Source organism: Taurulus bubalis (assembly GCF_910589615.1).
Source record: "Taurulus bubalis genome assembly, chromosome: 8".
Classification (NCBI taxonomy): domain Eukaryota; kingdom Metazoa; phylum Chordata; class Actinopteri; order Perciformes; family Cottidae; genus Taurulus; species Taurulus bubalis.
Genome location: NC_136596.1, coordinates 4,086,475 through 4,113,455, shown reverse-complemented (window position 1 = coordinate 4,113,455; position 26,981 = coordinate 4,086,475). Strand labels below are relative to the sequence as shown.

Genomic DNA, 26,981 nt, shown 5'->3' with positions numbered 1-26,981 from the left:
ATGGCTCAGATACTGCCGATACGGTTTCAGGAACATCTGCAGGTAAGCAGCGAGAGAGAGAGGAAAAAAAAAAGCTTTATAAAAATACATTTGAGCTCATGCCTTAATTTTTGCGCAGCATGTGCCGCGCGCGCGCACACACACATACGCACACACACGCGTGCGCACATGTCGCATTTAAATGGATTCTGAAATAGGGCTCCAGGGCTGCAGCTCAATATAGCTACAGGCCTAGTTTTCTTCTGCCCCGGCCAGATGATGACTTGTTAAAAAAAAAAAAATGGAACAGTTAGATTGTATACAGCAGCAGCGCCAATGCGCACCGGCGCGCGTGCGTTTGTGTGTTTGTGTGTTTGTGTGTGTGTGGATACGCCGCAGTTCCACCGCCCCAGTTCAAGTGGAAAAACGCCGCTGTCACGTTCAATCCGCTGCGGCGCAATGTGCGGCGCAATGTGCGGCGTCCTGCGCTCAGCTGTTGGCGCTGCCCCGTGTTGTTGTCATGTCCTGCAGCGACCATGTTCAACTCGCGTTGTAACCTTCAGCCACAACGACGACGAGAAACTCTTCAGGAGAAGCAAGCAGCGTCGAGGAGAAGTTGCGCAGAGGCGGAAGAGGCTTATTTATTATTATTTTTTTTTTACAACAGTGGAATAAGTTCCGAAAATCCGCATCAGTCAACTGCAATGCCAGCTGGTTAAAAAAAAGAAAAACCCCAAAACACCGGTCTTGATGTCGCAATAACCCAACCCCCTTATGTATGAACGTAAAGTTTCATATCACAGCATCCATATCAGAATCGGCTTGAATGGCTGCGCATACATACAAGGAATTAGACAATAGACACACAAAAAACAATAATAATAATACATTGTATTTGTATTGCACTTTATATTTGAGCAATCTCAAAGTGCTACAGAGCAGAAGAGAACAAGAACATTTTTTAAGATATATTTAACACAAAAAATAACAAGGACAACAAAGGTGAGCATGTACATTTAACTCTGGAGTACATGTGTATATAAATATTGATACAAAAGTATGTGTATGTATACAAAAGTGTGTATATATGTGATATGTGTGTATGTATGTCTGTATACACACACACAGTATGCATATTAACATAAAACACTGGTAATAGTGCAAGGATGCTTGAATACTTATGGAAAGATTTTCACATGTGGACTATTTATAATATATATATATATATATATATATATATATATATATACACACACACACACACACACACGTGTGTAGTTTCTGGCACTCCATTCAAGGTGGTGTCTGGTTGTTTTCTTGTCTGTTGTTGTGACGCGTCTCCCTGCTCCTCTGGTTGTGTATACTTTCATGCCAGAGGAGCATCTTGTGCAGCATCAACATGACAAGAGTTGCAAAGCCTTGCCTGAGTGGGAAAACCCAAAACCCCCAAAATAAAACCCCACACAAATACACACAAAATGCCCCTCTTGTTACGATCTGTGAACACAGAGGGGAAAAACAAACAGCCACTTATTTTGGTCATGTGTGGAGGAAACTATTTCCACTATGCCCCCCCACACCCCTCCCTCCCTCTTTCCTTTTTCTTTTTAAAAACCTCTGGCTGGTTTGATGTTTGTCCCGCAGCCCCCCGAGTGCCCGGAGAAAAAGTTTTGTGACGCACCCCCTCGTCCGTAGCCAGTTGTTATGGTAACCGCAGGCAGTGAAATGGCCTTTCACAAGAAAATAAATAAATAAATACAGAGAGCGCCCCCCTCTCTCTCTCTCTGTGTGTGTGTGTGTGTGTGTGTGTGTGCTTCCCTTTCCTCTGGCCGGTAGCCCCGCTTTCGTCAGCCAGAGATCCTTTCTTTCTTTATCCTCCAAAAAAGAAAGAAAGAAAAACGGTGCAGGCCAAGAGAGCTTGCAGGCCACCGGGCTCCTCTCCTCTCTGTCAGGCCTATTGTTGCTTTGTTGATGGAGGAGGGCAACACACACACACACACACACACACAGGCCTGTTGTTGCTTTGTTGATGGAGGCGGGCAGCTCGGAACCTGGCAATGTCTGGGTTATGAGTGCACATCGCTTGCCTTTGCACATCTCCTAAGAAACCCCCCCTACACACACACACACACACACACACACACACACACCGCCTCGAGACGGTGATAAGCAGCTCGCCTGCTGCTTTTATGTTCCACCTATACCGTGAAATCCCAGCTCGGCCCCCTCGTCGTATCCCTCTGTGAATCTAGGTGGCTCCAGCAGAGTCAAAAAAAATGCTTGGAATTTGGGCCTCAAGTTGTTTAGCTTTTGTTTTTTTTCTTTCTCTCTCTCTCCCTCGGCCTGGTATTTACAGGACCCATATTTCAAGATGAGGCGCCGGCATCTGTGTGAAGTCGTCTCTCCTCTTCGTCGCCCCGTGCTTGTGTCCCTCTGGCCTCCAGATTCTGGAGCCTGAACATTGTCCTGTCTAGTTGAGTCAGGTCTGCGGCGCTGCAGGCGGCTGAGGGCGAGCGTCTGTTTTCAGTCACCAGATCACCGACTCCCGAAAAGAGCAGTCACTCGCGCGGAAAAAAACGTGCACATGGTGTGTCTCTGCAGTGTGAATCCTGCAAGAACTGGACTGTACTGGTGGTTTTTACAGACTGTTTTCAAGTTGATTGGACTCATTGTTCCGTCTATTAAGATACGCATCATAACTATTACCCCGGTAGCTACGATATTTGGTTTTTGGCATGAACAGTGTCCCAAACGTTATCTATTCGCATCCAGAGGACCTACAACCCGGTACATGGCAACACATGTCTTACTGACGCAGGAGAAACGGGATTAACCTTAAAATATGTCCAAATCTATAAAAGAAAACTAAAACTAAACGTGATTATTGCTTTTCACGTCTTTCTCCATTGTGTTTTTTGGCCACTTGAGGGCAGCAGAAACGAGCTGTCAACTCAACCACTGACATATAATCACTGGGGATGGGTATCGGTAGGCTTTTATCCATACTAGTACTCTTCATGGATGCTGGTTCAGTTCCTTATCGATACTCTTGTCGATTCTGTTTGATTATTTTGTGAGAAGGAAAAAAAAAAGACAATTCATTAAGAAAAGAATCAACATTGCTCTATTGTTCTGGTAGCTTAAGCGCTTCCAAATTCAGTCAAATACATCCGCAGCTGAAGGATCTCCTCAGCGATTAGCTTTATTCTTTGAGGTTATTCTTGTTGGCAAACCCCGTATGGCGGCGCCAACATGGCCTGCAGTTCTGTGAGTAGAATTCATGCTCCGCTTAGTCGCCACATGTTGTGATAAACGAGGAGCTGGTGCTTTACCACCTGACTTGAGAGAGGGTTTATTGCATGTGTGACAGTTATCAGCTTCCCCCTTTTTAGTCTGCTGGGCTGAAACCACACAACCTCTACAGCTACGCACACACACACACACACACACGGCCCTGTACCTACGGCTGCTGTAAGAAAAGTAGCAGTGCCGCTTTTTGCTGCAGGCCTCTCTTTTTAAATTGCACTTGCGTAATCCTCCCCTCCTCCGTGAACCCGAACCCCCGTCAGCTGCTGCCGATGCGCCGTGTCAGTGCCTCGGCATCGCATCCACCCCGGCCTATGACTCACCGAAAATAGCGTCAGCGCTGTGTCATCGGCCAAGTCCTGCTGCTGCCCATTGTTTACTGCGACGTTACGCTCGTGTGATTGTTAATCTCGGCTGGTGAGGGAAGAGGACTTCTAGGAATCTGTGTCGAGGTAGTTTATGGAGCTGAAGTGAGATTTCTTTAGTCTGGAATGTTCTACTGGGAAGAAGGGGGATCTTCTGGTGAGTCAGTTGCCCCACCCTGAGCTGAAGATAGCCAAAGGCCTGTTACTGGAACGGTGCTGTTCAGACTCTCATCCCCTCCCTTCTTCATATCTCATACCAGGTACATTCATCACTCCCAGCACCAACCTTCCTCCCTTTTTCGTTTTTTGCTGGGCTGCGTCTCGAGCTCCTCCTTTCACTCCTTATCTCCCCCTCCTCCCCACCCGCTATCTTTATTGTGGTTTCCCACCCGCTATCTTTATTGTGGTTTCCCTCCCCTCCCTCGCTCTGATAGTTCTGGCAGTCTGTAGGATATGCAGCATATGGCTCCTGTCCTCCCTCAGGCCTTCTTTCTTCTTGGCCTTTTCAAGAGGCCTTTATCTCGTGTGTGTGTGTGTGTGTATGTATATATATATATATATATATATATATATATATATATATATATATATATATATATATATATATATATATATATATATATATATATATATATATATATGTGTATGTATATATATATATATGTGTATGTATGTATGTATGTATGTGTGTGTGTGTGTATAGTATAATAATCATAATCACCATCATTTTATTTAGACAGTACCTTTTTACAAACTTACCCTTTACGAAGGTGTTAAAAAAAGAGATAAATATTTAAGAAACGTACATTACAGAAACGGGCAAATGCGAAGCAAAGTGGTTCAAGGTTAAAAGCCGACTTGAAGAAGTGTTTAAGTGCTTTTTAGGATGTAAGTCGTATGTAAAACGTACCACAATTGAACTATTATTCTCATTGATTAATCTGCCAATTATCTTTATACAAATATGTAGAAAAAATGGCCATCTCAGTTTCACAGAGCAAGATAAAGTCTTTAACTGGTTCATTTTGTTTGTTCAGCTGTGCAAAATCCAAGTATTAATATTATGATGAACGGAGAGGGGAAAAGAAAACAGGAATTCCTCACATTTTATAAGCTGAAGGCTTCTGAGTTGGTGTGTTTTTTTTTTTTTGTAAGCAATCAACAACAAAAATGTTGTTTAGTTTTCCGGCGATCAGCTGCTCCTCTTCAGCGCTCGGCTGATGTTGGAAGAAACACATTCTGCAGCGGACGTTTGCGGCACAATAAAAAGATGACATGAAATGGCTTCATTCATCGAGACCCCATCTGGCCCCCCACTGATGATGATGATGATGATGATGATGACATCCTTCCTGCCGCATCCTTCCTGTTATGTAGATGACGCTCTTTAAATGGCCCAGCGGTCGGGACGTTGCCCTCCTGCTCCAACCTGCCAACGGAAAGATAGTACAGTCCTTGTGATGAGATTCCTTTCCGCTTGCCTCAGACCGCATAATGCCGTCAGTTCAGGCGTCAGCGGGGGGGGGGTTGTGTGTGTGTGGGGGGGTCATGTTTTTGGTCTGGTCAGTTTGACAAATCTGCACAATAATTCCTCTGTCCGGCCGCCGTGGACCAATGAGGAGCGTTCTGCTAAGATTTCACACGGCAGGAAAACTGCCGTATCGGGATTTTGCTGGAAAAAAAGTAGATTTAAACGTATGCATTGTTTTTTTGGTGGTTCTCCACTCCTGATTTTCGTTAATTTGGTTCCAGATTGGTAATTAAAACCCAAGCGGCCGGCTCGCATACCGACGACTAAGTGCAGCGTCGGGCTGCAATCACAGGGCGGTTCACTGAAGGAGAGCGACGGCGTGCTTTTCAATAGAGACGTGATGATGATGATGATGATGATGATGATGATGGTTACGAGAGGGAGACGCAAAACATCCATCATCAGACTCTTTCGTTCTCAAAATACTTGAGTAAGATTCAGCAGGATATTAGCAGCTGTGCCTCGCTTGTCCCCGGCTCCACGCAGCACCAGCCCTCCATGTCTGGGAAAAAAACATTTAAGAATTTCCCTGGAAAAACTGGAGCAGAACCTGCTGCTATTTTAAATAGAAACACAGCTTTGGTCCGGGCTGCCCCCCCTCCCCCCCCCCCCCCCTCATGCAAGGCAAATGTCAGCTGCTGCCATTTCTGTTTCACCCACTGCTCTTTTCCTTGTTGTTGTTGTTGTTGTTCTCCCGGTGGAGACGGGACTCCTTTCAGAGGCCTTAAAGCTCTGTTAAGTAGCAATTTTCCTCTACTAGTTCTTGCTTTTTAAGATATAAAAACTGCAGGGATGAAAGATGTATACAATAATATTACTAATAAAAATAGCTGGGATGAAAAAAAAAAGAACAGAGTATTAATTTAGGAATTAAATTAAACTTAAACAGAAGAAGTGCAAAAGTGCAAGTACGTATGTGTCTTTTAAGTGTGTGAGGTATAAACAAACAATAGCAAACAATAGGAGAGTGCAACAATGCAAATTATGTAATATGTGAAGTGTAGATAAACATAAACATGTACAGTGATTAATCAGTCTGGATCTGGCAAGCGGTGACTTATTATAAAGTCCAATTCATTAATTTAACATGTTTTGGTTCGAACTCCGTGTCAAATACCGGCTCATCCTTTTCTAATGACTATTAGGTAGCTCTCCCTATTTAGAATTGAATGTATAATAGTCACTGTAAGCCGATACATGCAAGTATTTGTTGTAAAAACTGTAATACTCTCTCAAAATTCTACATTTATCCACTGACTGCTCTTTTAAATGCTAAATAATGTAGTGGTTACGTCATCCACTCTTGGTAAAGACTCATGTGTTTCTTCTTCTTCTTCTCCCAGTTGCAGAACATGGGCGTGAACCCGGCCAACATCGGGTTCAGCTATCTGACCATGGAGTCGGACAAGTTCATCTGCATCCGGGAGAAGGTGGGCGATCAGAACCAGGTGGTGATCGTGGACATGTCCGACCCCACCAACCCCATCCGGAGGCCCATCTCCGCCGACAGCGCCATCATGAACCCGGCCAGCAAGGTCATCGCCCTGAAAGGTGAGCGGGGAGAGCGGCCGGTGTCGTCGGTGGCTTTGCGCCGAGGTTATTATTGGCGTTCCAAATCCCCGGGGTGAAGTCGGTGTGGCGTTGGCACGGCCTCGCTCCCCCTGGTTCTCACAGATTTACTGGCGTTGCTGTGGGTCATGCAGTGACTGACGCTGTGAATATGTAGCGTTTTATTGCCCCGGATGTACTAAATCGGTCGTGCAAATTGATTTTTCCGCCACTAATGCTTCTCTGACCCCCACCTTACCTGTTCTTACCTGATTGACGCTCTGCTTGTCTCCCCCTTGCTTCCTGTCCTCTCTCAGACGGTGAGTGGCTTTCTGTCTGTCTGCTCTGTCGTGATGATATATAAATCATCACGGCTGTCTGTGCTGATGCCGTTCACCCCAATCACTCATTTCCTCACCCGTTTGTTTCGTTCCTCGTTTGTTTGTTTGTTTGTAAAAGGAGTTTCTTTGCTGGTCTGGAGCTCAGAAACATTATTACGACTCGGCGAGACGCCATTTCTCCAAGTTTAGTCAAACTTGGAAGATCAAATATGACTATTTTTGATAAATAATCATCAGTACTGTGGATATAAACAACAACAAGCCCCGAGCATGGCTCATATCTCGTGAGCAACGATTCCGTTCACTTCAATTGGAGATATTTGTGTATGGTAAATGGTCATTTGGTTTGTGGTGGTCAAGAACATTCCTTTCCAACTGTAGTGTATCGAGGCGACGGCAGACATTTATAGAGACGGATTGCGGAAAAGAAACATGCAAATACAAGCAAACCTTTGTGTGGCTAGATGCAGCATATATATATATATATATATATATATATATATATATATATATATATATATATATATATATATATATATATATATATATATATATTTTATTTATTTATTTTAATTATTTATTTATTTTAATAATTTGGTACATGGAAAATCAGTAATACACAAAATGTTGCTCCTCTCTTAGGTGATTTATATGTGGAGATATTATAAATATTATATGTAAATATATATAGATATACATATATATTATATATATGTATTTATATTATCTCCACATATATATATATTCTCTCTCTCTCTCTCTCTCTATATATATATATATATATATATATATATATATATATATATATATATTATCTATCTCTATATATATCTATATATCTATATATATATATATATATATATATATATATATATATATATATATATATATATATATATATATAGATATACCCCTCCATAAATCTCAAAGTCATGTACATGCCTGTTGAAATGTTTATTTTCATTTCATTATTCATCCAAAACAATGTTTAAGATAAGGAAGTGTTTTCCCGCGGGCGCTCCGTCTCATGTCTGCTCTCCGCCTCCTCGCCTCGCTCAGCCGCCAAGATGCTGCAGATCTTCAACATCGAGATGAAGAGCAAGGTGAAGGCGCACACCATGACGGAGGAGGTCATGTTCTGGAAGTGGATCTCGGTAAACACCGTCGCCTTGGTGACGGACACGGCCGTCTTCCACTGGAGCATGGAGGGGGACTCCCAGCCCGCCAAGGTGTTCGATCGGCACGCCAGTCTGGCCGGCTGTCAGATCATCAACTACAGAACGGACGAGCAGCAGAAGTGGCTGCTGCTGATCGGGATTTCTGCACAGGTATGAAAACATGTCGACTCGCGCCTTAGAATTAGCATTAGCTCTCCCTCTCTGATCCCTTATCTGCAGCGTCATCCGACATGAAAGGCCACTCTGAGGTCTTTCTTTTTTTTGTCTCTCCGCCCACAATAATCCTGCATTTTCACACCAAAAAACATACAAACAAACAAAAAAACACTTTCCAGTGTGGATACATGCAGAAATACCAGCCTGGAGGAAACTGAGCTTCTCTTTTTTTTTAAATGGTGTAGTTTAAGTGTGAGTTAGCCTCGACTGAAGACTAATCACGAAACCAGAAAGGGGCTGAACAAATGTTTAGCTGGTAACTGTGGCGACATTAATGACACGATGGCGTCAAGAATGATTTTATTGGTTGCATACTGGAAAAAGGAGGAGGAAGAAGAGATTCAGACATTCACCCATTGTTTTCATCTGAAAGGAATAGTTTTTTGGAAAGTACATTTATTTGCTTACTTGACAAAAGTCTGTATGGTAAATAAATGTAGCTGGACCCGAGCTTACCATAAAGAATGTACTAGATGGACTGTGTATAAAGTGAACCTCATCACCTGTCGGATTATGGCCTTCGTCATTTTGGCCGTCGCCATCTTTGTTTTTTAGGCCGTCACCATCTTGGCTAGTAGAACCGAACACTGACCAAAGATGTTCCGGTTAACTTTCCTGAACTAAAAACGCAACGAAAGGGTTAACGTTTTTGTTTCCAGTGATAATAAATCAAGAGAGAAGTAAAGTAATTTTCTCATAGACTTCTATAGTCAAACTTCTTTTTGCAACCGGAGAAGTCGCCACCTGCTGGCCATTAGAAAGAATGCAGGTTTATGGCACTTCCCCTTCGTCTTCACACTTCAGAACCGGAGGTTGGGTTCAAAGGTACGGGAAAAAAGAAAAGCTGAATATCGATCTCCTTGTCCAACTCTTTGCACGCGAGGGAATAAGCGTATTTCCCTCAAATCTAAAACTGCTCTCTTTGTAGTGGTGATGACTTGAACGCATCCAAGCTTTCTCCCCCTCTTTTTTGTTCTCGTTTTTCTGCCCTGCAGCAAAACCGAGTGGTCGGAGCCATGCAGCTGTATTCCGTTGACAGGAAAGTGTCCCAGCCCATCGAGGGCCACGCCGCCGCCTTCGGGGAGTTCAAAGTGGAGGGAAATGCCAAACCCTCCACGCTCTTCTGTTTTGCAGTGCGCTCACAGGCCGGGGGAAAGGTGAGCCTCTGGACTGAAGACACGGATCTCATGTCTTTAGTCTCTGAGCAAGGAAACAACCTTATTTCTGCCTTTCTGCCTCCAAAATGGCGCATTGACTCCCCTTTTTGTGTTTGCATTTGCTGTGCTGTGGTTGGCTGCCCACCTCCTGTGGTCAGGTCTTTACGTGGGCTTTCTTTTTCCAGTTGCACATCATTGAAGTCGGTCAGCCAGCTACTGGAAACCAGCCATTTGCTAAGAAAGCAGTGGATGTGTTCTTCCCCCCGGAGGCCCAGACAGACTTTCCTGTAGCTATGCAGGTGAGGAAGGACTCCTTCGCCGCCTCCGCTACTTCATAGTTTTGTGGTTAAAGGGGTGACTGCAGATAACATCTGTCTGATCATTCCCCCCCAGATTGGGAATAAGCACGGTGTGATATACCTGATCACAAAGTACGGTTACATTCACCTGTATGACCTGGAGTCTGGAGTGTGCATCTACATGAACCGAATCAGTGCGGAGACCATCTTCGTAACCGCTCCTCATGAAGCCACCTCGGGAATTATCGGGGTCAACAAGAAGGGACAGGTGAGGATCAAGCCATGAGTAATTATTTTTCTTCACATGGTTTATACAACATAAATAATCGCTCTGCTCATGACGTTAAAGATGAATGCTTGATTGTCGACCCTCGGTATTGACGCCTGTTTTCTTTCCAGGTGTTGTCGGTGTGCGTTGAGGAGGAAAACATCGTCAACTATGCCACCAACGTCCTGCAGAACCCCGATCTGGCCTTGAGGATGGCCGTGAGGTCCAACCTGGCCGGGGCTGAGGAGATCTTTGCCAGGAAGTTCAACACTCTGTTTGCCCAGGGAAGTTACTCAGAGGCCGCGAAGATCGCTGCGTCGGCACCCAAGGTATGCCCGTGTCTACGCAGCTAAATGTGCACCAGATGCCCTGGCAAAAAGTCAGAAAAGGTGCTTTTCATGCACATAAAGGGACAGTGTAGGATTAGGCGGCATCTGGTGGCGAGGTTGCAGATTGCAACCAACTGAATGCCTCCTCCGCTAACTCTAACTTTCGGGGAACGCTAGAAAAGGTGTTTGGTTTGTCCGCTCTGGGCTACTGTAGCTGTGCAAGAGGACCCGCTCTCTCTAGATATGCTAGGCTAACGAAATCACAAGCTTTAAAGCTCTGAAGCTTTAACAAATAGTTCAGTGATTTAAAAAAACACTATTTACATGTATTTACAATACAAAGCTGGCCAATTCGCTTTGAGATGCTTTAGAAAATGGAGGTCTCAAAAATTCTATATACCGGTATATATTTTGCAGCCAAATCAAATAGATTACAGGATATTCAACCCTCGTTTATAAAGCATAACATACTGAACTTGTTTCTTTACGGGGCTTGTGCAGAAGGGAATATTAACAAAGCTTGAGTTATGAATACTACTTTGCATTTCTGCCAACAGATCAGCCTGAATGCTGCACACTGGCGCTTTTTTTTTTTTTTTAACGTGGATCAAAAAGTAAAATGTTTGTCTGGTGACAATTTTAGAAATAATGTCCGTTATCGCCGCTGTGATTCACCGTAACTGTTCCTGGCCGCCCTTCCTCCGCTCAGGGTATCCTGCGGACGGCCGAGACCATCCGTAAGTTCCAGAGCGTCCCGGCCCAGCCGGGCCAGGCCTCGCCGCTCTTACAGTACTTCGGTATTCTGCTGGACCAGGGCCAGCTCAACAAGTTTGAGTCTCTGGAGCTGTGCCGGCCCGTCCTGCAGCAGGGGCGCAAGCAGCTGCTGGAGAAATGGCTGAAGGAGGACAAGGTAGGTCTGGGTTGGGGCGGATTAGACCTAACGTTACCCGTACATGCTGCTCACCGCGTTCGTGTCATCTGACTGTGTGTGTGTGTGTGTGTGTGTGTGTGTGTGTGTGTGTGTGTGTGTGTTGCAGCTGGAGTGCTCGGAGGAGCTGGGGGACCTGGTGAAGGCCTCGGACCCCACCCTGGCTCTTAGCGTGTACCTCAGAGCTAACGTCCCCAACAAGGTCATCCAGTGCTTCGCCGAGACCGGCCAGTTCCAGAAGATCGTGCTGTACGCTAAAAAGGTAAAAGCGGCTGAAACGGCCTTTTATCCTCCAACACATTTATTCGATTAACATGTGGAAACATACTGTGGTGGAACGGTTGTCGCAAAGTTTGCATATCCAGTACAGAACGTAACACGAGGTGCCGTTGAGTGACTTTTGCTGAATTGCTTCGTCCACGGCGCTTTTGTAGGTGGGCTACACCCCGGACTGGGTGTTTCTGCTGAGGAATGTGATGCGCGTCAACCCGGACCAGGGCCTGCAGTTCGCCCAGATGCTGGTGCAGGACGAGGAGCCGCTGGCCAACACCAACCAGGTAACGCACGCGAGCGCCGCACGTTCACTTGGAGGTAGACGGCGGTGCCGGCGCGGTCACTCCCTCACGCAAACACACACAAAGTGTGGGAGCCTCCGTCTGTGTTATTCCAGATGTGCCAGGAATCCACTGAGTCAGTGACACCCCCCTCCTCCCCTTTTTTTTTTTTCTTCTTAAAACAAAATAAAAAACCACATCATCGCTCTGCTCAGTCCGTAATCTCCAACCGGAGGACTCGGGGCCCCTCGAGGTCACCGCCCATATTTCACAGAAGCTGTTGAATAAGAAAAGCTGGAACATCTGGCCGCCTGGGCCTCTGGTTGCTAATGGCGTGCAGCTATTAATCTCTCCGTGCATGCTAACTCTATCATGGTTCACAGGTGGTAGGAATTACACAAATTAAAATAAAATCGCACTATTTCCCTCTCGCTTTGTGGCTTCTCTTCATTCCTCTCTTCTTCTTCTTTTTTTTTGCCCCTTGGCAGATCGTCGACGTGTTCATGGAGGGCAACCTGATCCAGCAGTGCACCTCCTTCCTGCTGGACGCCCTGAAGAACAACCGCCCAGCCGAGGGACACCTGCAGACGCGGCTGCTCGAGATGAACCTCATGCACGCGCCCCAGGTGAGCGCTCGAGACGGAAAAGCCGCGACGCCTTTTTTTTATCAAACTCACAAATGCGTGTGTTGTTCGTGCGTGGATTTATTTTTGTATTCATTTTTTCAGGTAGCAGATGCGATCCTGGGCAACCAGATGTTCACCCACTATGACCGCCCCCACGTTGCCCAGCTGTGCGAGAAGGCGGGGCTTCTGCAGAGGGCTCTGGAGCACTACACCGACCCGTACGACATCAAGCGAGCCGTGGTGCACACGCACCTGCTCAACCCAGAGGTACATCTACCTGCAGGGTTCCCACGCTCATGGAAAACTTGGAAAAGTCCTGGAGTTTTAAAATGGTCTTTTAATCAAACTATTGTCTCATTCATTTGAGTCATTTAAGGTTTACTGTATGCTTTGTATTCTCATTGTTAGTTTAAATACTACATTTACTCACTTTTTACTGTTTACACCCAGATTTCACTCAATGTTTGGTCATGGAAATTTGGTTTAAAGTCATGCAATCCATTGGACAAAATGTGTATGAACCCTGTACCTTTTTTAATTGAAAATACCTTTTGAGCCCGGCCTCACTTTTCCTTTTTCTGACTCCTCCTCCTCCTCCTCTCAGTGGCTGGTGAACTTCTTCGGCTCTCTGTCGGTGGAGGACTCGGTGGAGTGTCTGAGGGCCATGTTGTCGGCCAACATCCGGCAGAATCTGCAGCTGTGCGTCCAGGTAGCGTCCAAGTATCACGAGCAGCTGGGCACTCAGTCGTTAGTGGAGCTCTTCGAGTCCTTCAAGAGCTACGAGGGTAGGCGTCACCGTGGGGTTCGGGGGTGAATGTGTTACATTTTGGCTTCAGGTCGGCATAGATTGAGCTGACTTTTCTTTTTGTGCCGTTTTCTCCCCCCTCCCCCACTCTCGTTCATCTCTATTCAAGGCTTGTTTTACTTCCTTGGGTCGATTGTGAATTTCAGCCAGGAGCCCGACGTCCACTTCAAGTACATCCAGGCCGCCTGCAAAACGGGCCAGATCAAGGAGGTGGAGAGGATCTGCAGGGAGAGCAACTGCTACGACCCGGAGAGGGTGAAAAACTTCCTCAAGGTGAAAAAAGAGAAGATCCCCAGTGTCAAGAGTGTTCATGATTGTGTTCATTCAGCAGCAATCGTTCCTTTCCGTTCGCAGGAGGCCAAGCTAACGGACCAGCTTCCTCTCATCATCGTGTGCGATCGCTTCGACTTCGTCCACGACCTGGTGCTCTACCTCTACCGCAACAGCCTGCAGAAATACATCGAGATCTACGTGCAGAAAGTAAGAACCACGACTTCACACGCATCTGGTGAGCACGTAGTCGTCAAAGCTCGAGTGCTGACATCTTTTCTTTTTGTATTCGCGTCGCGCAGGTGAATCCCAGTCGTCTGCCGGTGGTGATCGGCGGTCTGTTGGACGTGGACTGTGCCGAGGACGTCATCAAGAACCTGATCATGGTCGTCCGAGGGCAGTTCTCCACCGACGAGCTGGTGGAGGAGGTGGAGAAGAGGAACAGGTGAGGCCAAGAGATGAACCACCTGCACTGCTTCTGTTTTTTAAATGATAAAGTCACCCTGCACAGTTGCTCCTGCGCGTCTTATTGGATGCTGGACGACACTTCTTTTTAATAATTAAACCCTCTTTAACAAGATGTAGTGGCTGCGTTTACGCTGCAAGGCACAACAAGTGCGTTTGTCTGTTGCAAGCGTGTATCCGCGACACAGAATATAAGTGCCGGTCATCTAGGATTCATAGAACTTTCAAACATGAACGCTTCCAGTACAGCATGACGCTGCTGAATGCGCCACACTGCCCCCTAGTGTCGTGTTTGTTGCACTACATCAACGCCGAAGATTCTTCTTAAATGCTGCATTTTTGTTCAGGTTGAAGCTCCTGCTCCCGTGGCTGGAGTCCCGTACCCACGACGGATGCGAGGAGCCGGCCACCCACAACGCCCTGGCCAAGATCTACATCGACAGCAACAACACGCCCGAGCGCTTCCTGAAGGAGAACACGTTCTACGACAGCGCCGTGGTCGGGAAGTACTGCGAGAAGAGGGACCCCCACCTGGCCTGCGTGGCCTACGAGAGAGGACAGTGCGACCTGGATCTCATCAAGGTGCGTATCCATCCTGTGGAGGATCGCTTGCGTCGTTCCAAGTACGGCGGATTTAATCACTTCTTCTTCTTCTTCTCAGGTGTGCAACGATAACTCTTTATTCAAGAGCGAGGCTCGCTATCTGGTGCGGCGGAAAGATGCAGAGCTGTGGGCGAACGTGTTGGAAGAAAACAACCCCTTCAGGAGACAACTCATCGACCAGGTCAGGTGTCCTGAAGCGATGCACGCTCTCAGGAGTAATGCACTAAATTAGTATTTAAGGGTACAACTACCTTGGGTTTGTACCTTATATTTTTTTAGAGAGCAGTCTTATTTCTGGTGACAATGTTTTACCTTAAAAACTTTTTTTTTTACCTTTTTATGCTTAAAAAAAAGACCTTTTTTAATTGTACTGGGTATTAAAAATAATTATATATATATATATATATATATATGCTTATTCATTCACAAGATGAATACAACTTTTCAAAGGAAGCCGAATCCTTTGCATTTTCACATAATTTAAATAAGTCATTAAAAAAAACAGATCCAATATTTATTTTTAGTGGGAATCCGTCAGATATGTATAAACATTTAACACCTTGCCACTTTTGTTTGTGTGTATGTTGCATTTCATTTACTTCCGGTAATATATATTATATCATAATGAAAATATTGACTGGCACATTGTATTTGCAATATGTTACATCCAGATGTACTTTAAATAATATTAATTAATAAGGAAAAGTCAAACGGTACCCTTTGCGGTTTGGGAACATACTTTTCTGGCCACAAAAAGGAACACACAGTTACCTCGAGGTCCAATACTTCGGTGTAGATGATCCCTTGTGGGACAGAAATGGACTCCGACTGGAAGTTTCTGACTTCCTACTTGTGTGTTCCCTTCTCACCGCAGGTGGTGCAGACGGCGCTGTCGGAGACCCAGGACCCAGAGGAGGTGTCCGTCACGGTGAAGGCCTTCATGACCGCGGACCTGCCCAACGAGCTGATCGAGCTGCTGGAGAAGATCGTACTCGACAACTCCGTCTTCAGTGAACACAGGTGCGGCACGACTCTGATCCTCGTACCATGATTTCACCACAATCCCTTCTCTTTAAAAAAATATATATTTCTCCGTATTTCTCCCCCAGAAACCTCCAGAACCTGCTCATTCTGACGGCCATCAAGGCCGACCGCACTCGCGTGATGGAGTACATCAACAAGCTGGACAACTACGACGCTCCGGACATCGCCAACATCGCCATCAGCAACGAGCTCTTTGAGGAAGCCTTCGCCATTTTCAAGAAGTTTGACGTCAACACCTCAGCCATACAGGTGAGATTTAAAATTATTATTATTTTAAACGATGACCGCTCCGGCTGCACTGACACAATTATTTATAAGAAAAAAATAGTTTCTGCTAAAGCAGAGTCCTGATCAGAGTACCGTAAAAGTCGGGTTACGAGCCGCTACTACCTTCGGTCAGTGTCCCCGTTAGCTCCCCGCTGTAGCCAGCTGGCGCTCCTGCTAGCTCTCCGCTAGCTCTCCGCTAACTTCCGCAAGCTCTCCGCTAACTTCCGCAAGCTCTCCGCTAACTTCCGCAAGCTCTCCGCTAACTTCCGCTAGCTCTCCGCTAACTTCCGCTAGCTCTCCGCTAACTTCCGCTAGCTCTCCGCTAACTTCCGCTAGCTCTCCGCTAACTTCCGCTAGCTCCCCGAAAACCACCGAAGGTAGCGGGACCAGACTCGACACTCCTAGCTAGCGCTAGCTGGCGGCAGCGCTGCGCCTAGCTAGCGCTAGCTGGCGGCGCTAGCTGGCGGCAGTGCTGCTCCTAGCTTGCTACAGCAGAGACACTGACCGGAGGTAGGAGCGGCTTGTAACCCGACTTTTACGGTACTCAATTAGTTATATTTGACATTTGGTAGTATAACGTGAATGTAAAAAGTTCCACTTATATGTCCATCAGTTATTTTTATGGTGACCTCACTCTAGCAAAAGTTTTTCTTAATGAAAGGAGTCATTTTGTTTGAACTTTTTAAGAGTAGAGGATCTCACACTCACTCACTCACACTCTAGAAAATATATAAATAATAAATCAGCATCCATAACCATTCATCTTCTCTCATATTTTGGGATGCCGTCCTGCGTCTGTCTTCCAACTCTTCTTCCAAACTTGCTTGTCTCTCCGGCCGTTTGTTGTGTCTCACTGTGAGGGCGCCGGTCCTGTCCCGCTCTCTCCGATCCTCAGGTATTGATCGAGCACATAGGGAACTTGGACCGCGCCTACGAGTTCGCCGAGCGCTGCAACGAGCCGGCGGTGTGGAGCCAGTTGGCCCGAGCGCAGCTGCAGAGGGACCTGGTGAAGGAGGCCATCGACTCGTACATCAAGGCCGTCGACCCCTCGGCGTACATGGAGGTGGTCAACGCGGCCAGCAAGAACGGTAGGCCTCTGTCGCTTTTTCCAAACACACTCCAGCTGAAAGTCCAATAAACAATGGCAGTAAAAGGATATAACTAAATACACATTGAGAGACACAGGGCAGCATCCGGTATTCAAACACATATTGATACCAGATTAAAAAGAGACTCTCAATTTGGTGCCATGGGAGATTTCCCCAAATAATCCATGAAGGGTGGCCATATCCTTAACGAATAAGTGGTTTTCTCTCAAGGTGTAAAACTATTAATTTCAGAGAGCCACGTTTATGATTGATCCGATTTTAAATTTCAACGCATTCCATCTTTTAACAACATGGCCGGTTGCCTCTCTTGCAGGGTTCATGTGAGGTGATATTAAAGGTGTCATTTTGCAGGGTTCTTACGGTCATGGAAAACCTGGAAAAGTCATGGAATTTTAAAATGGTTCTGGACTTTACCAGGACTCCAGTCCAAAAAAAAAGTCCAAAAAGTGTTGTAAAAGTCATGTAAATCTGTTATATTCATGTGTTCATGTCGTTTATTTACGCTGAGTTTGAAATAATGAATATGCTTTTAAAAGAAAGACGCTCAAAATATAAGCAGGCATACATACAGGCATCTATATACATGTTTATTCTTTTAATCAAACTATTGTCTCATTTGTGTCATTTAAGGTTTACTGTATGCTTTGTATTCTCATTGTTAGTTTAAATACTACATTTACTCACTTTATTTACAAAATGTTTGGTCATGGAAACCCATTGGTCAAATTGTCTATGAACCTTGTCGTTGTCGTTGCAGATAACTGGGAAGACTTGGTCAAGTTCCTCCAGATGGCTCGTAAGAAAGCGCGAGAGTCGTACGTGGAGACGGAGCTCATCTTCGCCTTGGCGAAAACGAACCGCCTGGCCGAGCTGGAGGAGTTCGTGAGCGGGCCCAACAACGCTCACATACAGCAGGTGAAGGAAGCGCACCGCGGACGCGAGGACTCAGAGGTCTGCGCCGCCGTCGCGGAGCTTATAACGTGTTTCCTGTAACGTGTTTCCTGTCCCTCTGCAGGTGGGCGACCGCTGTTATGACGAGGGGATGCACGAGGCGGCCAAGCTCTTGTACAACAACGTGTCCAACTTTGCCCGCCTCGCGTCGACGCTGGTCCACCTCGGGGAGTACCAGGCGGCCGTGGACAGCGCCCGCAAAGCCAACAGCACGCGGACGTGGAAGGAGGTAACAGGGCACATGAAAAAATACACCTTTTGATTCTAAGATGAATTGGTATCTGATCATGTCTGGGCGTGTCTAATTTGAGCACAAAAAAAATTATAAAAAAGATGGCACAATTATAGAGATGCCCAATAGGGCTCTGGTAGCGGCAGCGACCTGTCAATCACAAGGTAGCCCCGCCTATTTCTACTCTCAATGGACCATAATTCACTAAATGAACATCATGCTGTTTTGAATAAGATTTGAAACTAGAGATTGAGACATAAACTCATGTTTACAATGTTTACTGAGGGAATACATCAAGAGAGAAGTCATTTTCTCATAGACTTCTATACAATCAGACTTCCTTTTTTCATTTGGCGAAGTCGCCCCCTTCTGGTCAGTGGAGAGAATGCAAGTTTTAAGACTCTTCCGCATCGGCTGCTTGTCAGAACCGGAGCCTGGTTTGAAACACAGATGCACTTTTTGAATGCTAAGCAGCTTTTATATTCAATCTAGCATAGTTGTAGATTCTCATTCATACAAAATCTCTCTCTCTATCCTCTCTCTCCCTCCTTACCCGACCTTCAGGTGTGCTTCGCCTGCGTGGACGGCGAGGAGTTCCGGCTGGCACAGATCTGCGGCCTCCACATAGTGATCCACGCCGACGAGCTGGAGGACCTGATCAGCTACTACCAGGACCGCGGGTACTTCGAGGAGCTCATCGCGCTGCTGGAGGCCGCGCTGGGTCTGGAGCGCGCCCACATGGGCATGTTCACCGAGCTCGCCATCCTCTACTCCAAGTTCAAACCCCAGAAGATGAGGGAGCACCTGGAACTCTTCTGGTCCAGAGTCAACATCCCAAAGGTAGCATTACTTATGCGTAACATTTGAATAGTGCAAAGTCTTTGGCGATTGGACCCTGAAATAGGATAATCAAGGGGTGGTGATGCTGAGGTCTGATGAGGCAGAACCCCCTGGAGTCCAGGCACTGGGAGTTGCTGCAATCTGTTGATGAAGGAGGAGCATGACTGATGCTGATTGGAGGAGCCTGAGGTGAAGTCGACGGTTTTGAGCTGAAAGCACAACTGACAGCAGCAGAGAGGAGAACCTATTTTAAAGTTTGACAGCAACGATGTGATTGGCTTAAGGAAACTGTGCAGCGTCTGGTTGGTTAATTTAAAGTGAACACTCACAATCAGCCGATGGACAGAGATTATGAATGAAAAGGAGTGTAAAGAGTCTTCCTAAAAAGTGCAATATTTCCCTCTGAGATAGTTAGTAGGTAGTGCAATCTGAAAACCACCGTTATACCGCCACCTAGTGTCTGTGTCGGGAGTGACATCCGGTCAATCCCAAGATGAGGATGTCACCAATTCAATGTCGTGATACAATGGCGACTGTTCCGCCATTTTTCTTTTATCCTTGAAAGCTTGCAGTCAAGATTTGAAAGGATATATATATATTGTTTTTTACCAAGTACAATGTTGTCCCTGCATTGGTCAATATGTGTCAGCTTGTTGGTGATTGATCAATACTTAGGATTAATAACACCAAGACATTTCCTTTCTTTTTTAAAGTATGTTCACTTATATACACTTAAAACACTTTGGGTTCATTAGTATCAACACATACATTTCATTCTTACTAGTTTCATTTATGTTTGACTAGGAAATATGCATCACATTAAGGTTATTAGTGTGTTTATGTTAAACTGTGTAATCCAAATGGATGGATTTTGTGTATGCAATTCAAAAACATCTTAAATATTAGGCCTAAATGTTTCTTTGAGTGTGAAAGCGGTTCTCAAAAGTGTCCTCCAAGACCATTGTGATTGGTTCAAAGAAATGCAAACAAGGCACAATGTCACGTTTTACCCCCAAAACTAAATCTAGAGTCTGGACCGAGGGTTTGACGTCGTTGGTTCTGTGTGCTCACCAGGTCCTTCGTGCGGCAGAGCAGGCTCATCTATGGGCGGAGCTGGTTTTCCTCTACGACAAATACGAGGAGTTTGACAACGCCGCCATCACGATGATGTCTCACGCCACGGACGCGTGGAAGGAAGGGCCGTTCAAGGACATCATTGCTAAGGTGAGCGAGTGTTCGTGACGGATCGTTTCCTAAACACCGTTTGCCGTTTTGTGGCATTTTTCAACGTATCGTCGCTGTTTCGCCCCTCAGGTCGCCAATCTGGAGTTGTACTACAAATCTCTTTTCTTCTACCTGGAATACAAACCCCTGTTACTGAACGACCTGCTGACCATCCTGTCCCCGCGGCTGGACCACAGCCGAGCCGTCGCCTTCTTCAGCAAGGTAACTAGTCAAAGCCTCTGGGTTCCTCTTTACGCCCGGGTGCACGCTGATGGTTGTTTTTGCTCAACCAGGTGAACCAGCTGGAGGTGGTCAAGCCTTACCTGAGGTCCGTCCAGAATCACAACAACAAGTCGGTCAACGAAGCCCTCAACAACCTGCTGACGGAGGAGGAAGACTACCAGGTCTCTCAGACATAATTATCTTGCCCATAGTGTAGATTTGAGGGGCACTTTTGAAACACTAAATTGGTAAATTCATAATTATACCCGGCAGAGATCTCTGGTTCTGCCGAGTGAAGCTAACAGGGAAGTGCCTTAAACTTGCAGTCTCTGTACTGGCCAGCAGGGGGCGACGCCTGTCAGATTGTGTTGAAGTGTATGAAAAGATGACGACTTCTCTCTTGATTTATTACCACGGTAAACATTAGTTTATGTCTCAATTTCTAGTTTCAAGTCTTCTTCAATACAGCATGGTGTTGATTTTGTAAATGATCGTCCATTTAGAGTCAAACAGACCATAAAGCAGGATATGCTTTAGGGCGGGGCTACAAGGTGATTGACAGGTCGTTACCACGTCCGTGCTTTCGTCTTACAACTTAAACCCTTTCGCAGTGTTCATTAATTGTAACATATTTGGTCGCCTAAAAAGAAAGATTTTGGTTAGTGTTCGGTTGTACTTAGCTCCGCCCTCTTCTGTTCCTTTTGGTTGTAAAAACCAAGATGTCAATGACCAAGATAACGAACTCCAGGCTTCAAATCGGCAGTCCAGAAACCAGTGGGTGAAAGAATGCAAGTTTAAGTCACTTCATGATGACGTCACATGACTACGCCCACTTCTTATACACAGTCTATGAAATATACCCGGCTTCTGCCATCACTAGGTGGTACTGCTGAGGTTCAGGCGTCCTCCTTCTCACCTTTTTTTGGTCCGTGACGTGATGCTGTGCGTCATCCACAGGGCCTAAGAGCATCCATCGACGCCTATGACAACTTCGACACCATTGGCCTGGCGCAGAGGTTGGAGAAACACGAGCTGATCGAGTTCCGGCGCATCGCCGCTTACCTTTACAAGGGCAACAACCGCTGGAGACAGAGCGTGGAGCTCTGCAAGAAGGACAAGCTCTACAAGGCAAGACGACAAAAGGGTTGCCGAGCTCTCGCATGTACCGCCTTTTTCCTACAGATGGTGCTGTTTGTCCGTTTATATACAGAGATGCCTCTGCAGACAAAACGATGGTTTAGACGACTTCTAAAACGTGGACGAGGGCTTTAAGGATTAATTAAACGCGCTCTGCCTTTTTCCCAGGACGCCATGCTCTACGCCGCCGAGTCCAAGGATGCCGAGCTGGCGGAGACTCTGCTCCAGTGGTTCCTGGAGGAGGGCAGGAAGGAGTGCTTCGCCGCCTGCCTGTTCGCCTCCTACGACCTGCTGCACCCCGACGTGGTGCTGGAGCTGGCCTGGAGGCACGACATCATGGACTTCGCCATGCCGTACTTCATCCAGGTCATGAGAGAGTACCTGACCAAGGTGAGCGCTCCACCGGGAGCACAATGCAAAGTCAGTTTCTGTTTGAACGTTAAAAAGTTGGATTAGTTATTATATTGCGTTAGGGGGAAATTGGGCATTTTTACTGTGTTCTGAAGCTTGTGTATTTTCGTTTTCTTACATTGTTTATTTTCCTGTAGCAGCCTGTCCCGACAGGGGAGAGGTAGACAATAGTCTCCTGGAGGTATTTAAAAAAAACTGGTCATACGGGGAGTTTTAGTTCAGGCCTTTTTAAGTAATGCTAGTTCAGTATTTTCTTTCGCAGTGAACTCCTTCTGGTCTAAAAAAATGCAGACATGTGAGGTCACTTGAGGTCATCTCTTTGGCTTCTCTTCCAGGTTGATGAGTTTGCAGCCAAGGTGACGGTCTCTGGCCCTCTTTTTCATTTCTCCTAAGTGTCCTGTCCTGTGTGGGTTTTTTTCTGTCGTGGCAACTCACCCCTGAGGTTTTGCGGAGCCTCGAGCCTCGAAGCATGGACCGTAGCCTCGAGCCTCGAAGCATGGACCGTAGCCTCGAGCCTCGAAGCATGGACCGTAGCCTCGAGCCTCGAAGCATGGACCGTAGCCTCGAGCCTCGAAGCATGGACCGTAGCCTCGAGCCCGACTCGCTGCGGCCTCGGAGAGCCGTGGTGGTTCGTGCAGACTTTCGCTTCGGGCACCAACACATTTCGAGTTTGTCGGCCCCCGAGGCAGTTCTCTAAATGATCTTCCCGGGGAGCCTTGTTGAGGTTGATGAATTTTAAAATTATGAAGTGTTTTCATAAACTTCCTGACTGACGGTTGAACAAACCTCCCAGATCTTCACCGTATCCAGGAGGTAGAGAACGCAGTCCAAACAAGAAGTCTCGGCCCGGTCGAGAGTCCCTTTAACTTGAACCGCCGTGTTGGCGGCTGGAGCCAAAGCCTGCACACCGTGTTGTCTGTCCTGACCTAACAGATCCCTCTCACCCTCTAACTCCTCTCTCCTGGGGCTGCATCTTGTGTCAAGTGGCATTTATTTGTTTTTAATCCAGATTATTTCAGTTTAGGTACAATGTAGTGTTTTATATTTTCTTTTCTCTCTCTCTCCAAAGACCAGGAGTTCGAGCCACTCTTAAAGTTGTTAGATGCAGCCCCATGTTTCCAGCTGCTGGTTAACACGTTTTAGTTTCAGACCTTTTATCTGTTGGCTACGAAACACGAGTGAAGGTCACGGAGGTCACCAGCTTCTCTTGGCAATACAAAAGGTGGCATAAGCCAAACAAAGTCTTTGTTATACATACATATTAAAATCACATCCATTTCTATGAGTATTCTACAAAATGCTACTTTCTTTACACACTGATTTAGCAGAACCATTGTTTTAATTCACCCCGAAACCTTTTTCTTATTTTTCTTATTGCTTTCTGCACAGTTGAAGCACCCTCACCCGCCTGACAATCTCTTTAGGTTAGTGTCTAGAATAGACTCTGACCAGCTCACTGTGCAAACACTGGCGAGGATGAGCTTAACCTGTGGGCGTGGTGGAAGTCTGCCAGGAGGGGGCGCTGCTGACGGGGTGCATGTGGAAGTCGTGACTCATAGTTATTGACATGAGACTGTGGAAACGTAGCGTCGTAGCGTCGGCATATGTAGGCATGAATAGCTTCTCCTTCATTTAATACACACTTTAATATTTCTTTAACCTGCAATCCTGCTGTAGTTTTACTCTGAAAGGGTCAGTTCACACAACTCCTCCCAGCCAGTGGTGTCTAACCATGATGTGGTTGTAGGTTGTTGTTTATTTGAGCTTCCTGCAGGGAGCTCGTTGGTATGAATCAGGCACTACAGATACAAATTGGCTTATAGCTAACTCTATACTGTCCCTGTAAAATAAAGACATCATATTTGGACCGAGACATTGCTTTGGGGTTTTTGTTAAATGTAATTTCCCAGTGCTATAAGTCTCAGCATGGTTTCGCACCACTAGGGGTGGAGTGGTTGCTTAGTTGTTGTTTTTGGTGGTGGGGTGAACGGCCTTTTGGTTGTTGACTTAACATTCGTCCTGGAAGCTGCGATAGAAATGCTCTAAGGTAACCCTGCACTGCTGTGTGTAGTTCTGTCTCTGAGGAAGTGGGTATGATACGTCTACAGAGTTAACCAGTCACCCTTTTTTTTTGTCAAATATGTTGTAATAAAAATAACACACTGGCAACAGCAATTTAATCTTCCATTTAGATTTTTTTTTTTCTCTTTTTTTTGTGACAGCTAACGCCTGCAAAGTATATGCTGTGTGTGTGTGTGTGTGTGTGTGTGTGTGTGTGTGTGTGTGTGTGTGTGTGTGTGTGTGTGTGTCCCCGTGTGTCCCCGTCTCACGCGTCCCCTTGTCTCTGTTGCCCTCAGGTGGACAAGCTGGACGAGGCGGACAGCCAAAGGAAAACCGAAGAGGAGGTGACGGAGCCTCAGACGATAGTGTTTGGTAGGTTTTTCCGGCAGCGCGTTGCCCTGAGAGACGGGACGAAGATGTCTGTCGGTATTAAAATCCAACATTAACTAAAGATATCCAGATTGGATGAAGGCAAAGCTCAGATTCCAGGTTGTAAACCGTTACATGCACTATAGAAAACACATCAGTGAACAAAGCTGCATCAAATAATACATAATGACAACTTTTATTTTCAGCCCAACTTAATTGAAAGTAGCTTGTTGTAGTCAGACTTTTGGCCACACTAGTGGTTTTTTGGAAGAAAATATATTTTGAGACTCAAAAGCTGACAGACAAACTTTTTTTGGGGTTTTACAAACTTATGAAACTTGTTCAGTTTCATTTATTCACCGTCTATATTCTGTGTGTGTGTGACCAGGTCAGCAGCTGATGTTGCCCCCCTCTCCGGTCCCGGTGACTCCCCAGCCGGCGTACCCCGGCTACGGCTACCCCGCCGCCCCCGCGGGCTTCCCGGCTCAGCCCGTGTACGCCTACAACACCTAAAAGACCCTCTCTCCCCCCCAGCCCCCTCTCTCCCATCTCTCTTCCCTCCCCCACACACACACACACCCCCACACCCCTTGGACCTGAACCACACTGGACCGTGCTGCTCCGGGTCGACACCTTGAAACTCAACCGGGTCGTCGACCCCGACGAGACGCCCCTGAAACTGCAATAGAAACTCTTCACCTCTGCTGCCCTCCTCCCTTTCCCCCTCCTGGACGTTAAAGCTGCATCACTGATCTACTCGGCATGAAGTCCCCTCTCCGCTCCTAGAGAATTTAACAAAACAAGGACAGCATTAGTGACCCCTGACCCCTCTGTCCTGCTGTTCCATGTAGACTTTATTAACCATAGAGCAGCTTTTTTTTTATTTCATTTTTTCCCCCCAGAGATGCGGCACTGATGAGAAAGAGACTTTGTTACCGAGGAGTTGTAAAAGCACTGCTGCGTACGGCTTTACACACTTTTGAGGAGGGGGGGGGGGGAAAGAAAAAACGGACTCAAATGTTTAATTCCACAACTGTCTCATGCTCTGATTGGAAAGACGGTGACTGTGCAATAGTTCTTGTTTGTCCTTTCACAACAGGTACAAAGTGTTTGCTGTACCAGTTAAGAAGACTTGTTTGTAACGAGGTTACGGTTCTGTGTGTGCGTGTGTGTGTGTGTGTGTGTGTGCGTGCATGCGTGTGCATGTGCGTGTTGCCTCTAAAGGCTTTGAAAGGGACACGTCACCAAAACCAAGAGACACTCGATGAAATGTCCGTCCCCTCGCAGCCGGCAAAAGCAAACACTTTTTCGCTGGGTCAGAGGTTTTTTGGGATCTGGAGTTTCAGGATGCTTGTGACGGAAAGAAAGAAAGATGAAATAAATATAATTATAATAATAATAATAAAAAAATACATTTAAAGAAAAATATGCTGTAGTGTGTGCATGTGCTGCCAAACTATAATGCTGCAACCAGGAGCACAATTGTCATGTTCCACTCAAGTATATCTCCAGTATTACCATAACGGGAAGCGGTGACGAAGCTAAGACAGACTTGAGGAGATGGAGACGCTTTAGTTGGTTCAACAACAAGAAAACTATGTACTGAAAACTGTATAATTTAAGATGTATTGAAACCTAACTGATCAAAGGAGTCAAATATCATGGTGTGTACTGCCTATAGTGTGTGTGTGCCTATCTCTCGGTGTATGTGTGTGTGTGTGTGTGTGTATGTTGTAGTCATATAAAGCATAATGATTTTTGTAAGAAAATGACCAAACGCAAAAAAAAACAAAACAAACAGCAGGGTTAATAAATGGCAACGTGTTGAGGCGAAGCTGCTCCAACCGGTGACAGTTCAGCTGATTTGTTTACTTCCTGTCGGTGTCCAAGCAGGGTGCGCGCGCCGTTTATGCCCGCGTGCACCCTTATTTCCATTCCCTGTCAAGTCCAGACTGACACGAGTGTAGCTGACGAGGCCTGATTTATGGTGTGTGTGTGTGTGTGTGTGTGTGTGTGTGTGTGTGTGCGTGCGCGCGTGTGTGGATTCGTTGCCTCTTTGCTTGGAGAGGGCGTGGCTGGCATGTTTGGGTTAATTACTGCCAGCTGTTGTAAAACTATGTAATGGGGGAATGGGACTTTATTATTATTATGGGCTGCATTCAGAGGCTAACGCAGACACACACACGCATAGAGGCTGCAGCCCCGCCCTCCTTCTCCTCCTCCTTCCACTGTGGGAAAACAAGAAGTCGCCGCTCTCCTCTCGCGCAGGCACCCGGGGTGTCACCCGCCACCGACCCGCGTGTCGCACCACAGGCTCTTCGGTAGTTTTCTCGCTCCACGGAGGAA

General features: G+C 46.2%; 1 protein-coding gene across 2 annotated transcripts; it reads left to right on the top strand.

Annotated features, from left to right (window-relative positions):
• cltcl1 (clathrin, heavy chain-like 1) lies at positions 1-26,435 on the top strand (the record flags this gene model as incomplete). 2 transcript variants are annotated; one of them, XM_079222447.1, is made up of 32 exons in its annotated part: positions 1-42; positions 6,525-6,732; positions 8,130-8,398; positions 9,460-9,621; positions 9,807-9,920; positions 10,015-10,188; positions 10,320-10,517; positions 11,227-11,427; positions 11,555-11,707; positions 11,880-12,002; positions 12,488-12,625; positions 12,728-12,892; positions 13,230-13,410; positions 13,540-13,703; positions 13,785-13,910; positions 14,003-14,145; positions 14,513-14,747; positions 14,827-14,949; positions 15,643-15,788; positions 15,878-16,061; positions 16,975-17,167; positions 17,946-18,103; positions 18,204-18,368; positions 18,936-19,211; positions 20,286-20,435; positions 20,526-20,657; positions 20,729-20,839; positions 21,615-21,785; positions 21,963-22,184; positions 22,541-22,567; positions 24,563-24,638; positions 25,024-26,435. In XM_079222447.1, the coding sequence occupies 32 exons, from the start codon at positions 1-3 to the stop codon at positions 25,146-25,148; spliced, it is 5,055 nt and encodes a 1,684-aa protein (XP_079078573.1). In that variant the 3' UTR covers positions 25,149-26,435. The 2 variants fall into 2 exon arrangements, with proteins under 2 accessions (XP_079078573.1, XP_079078574.1); XM_079222448.1 differs by lacking the exon at positions 22,541-22,567.
• Between the last annotated feature and the right edge of the window lie 546 nt (positions 26,436-26,981).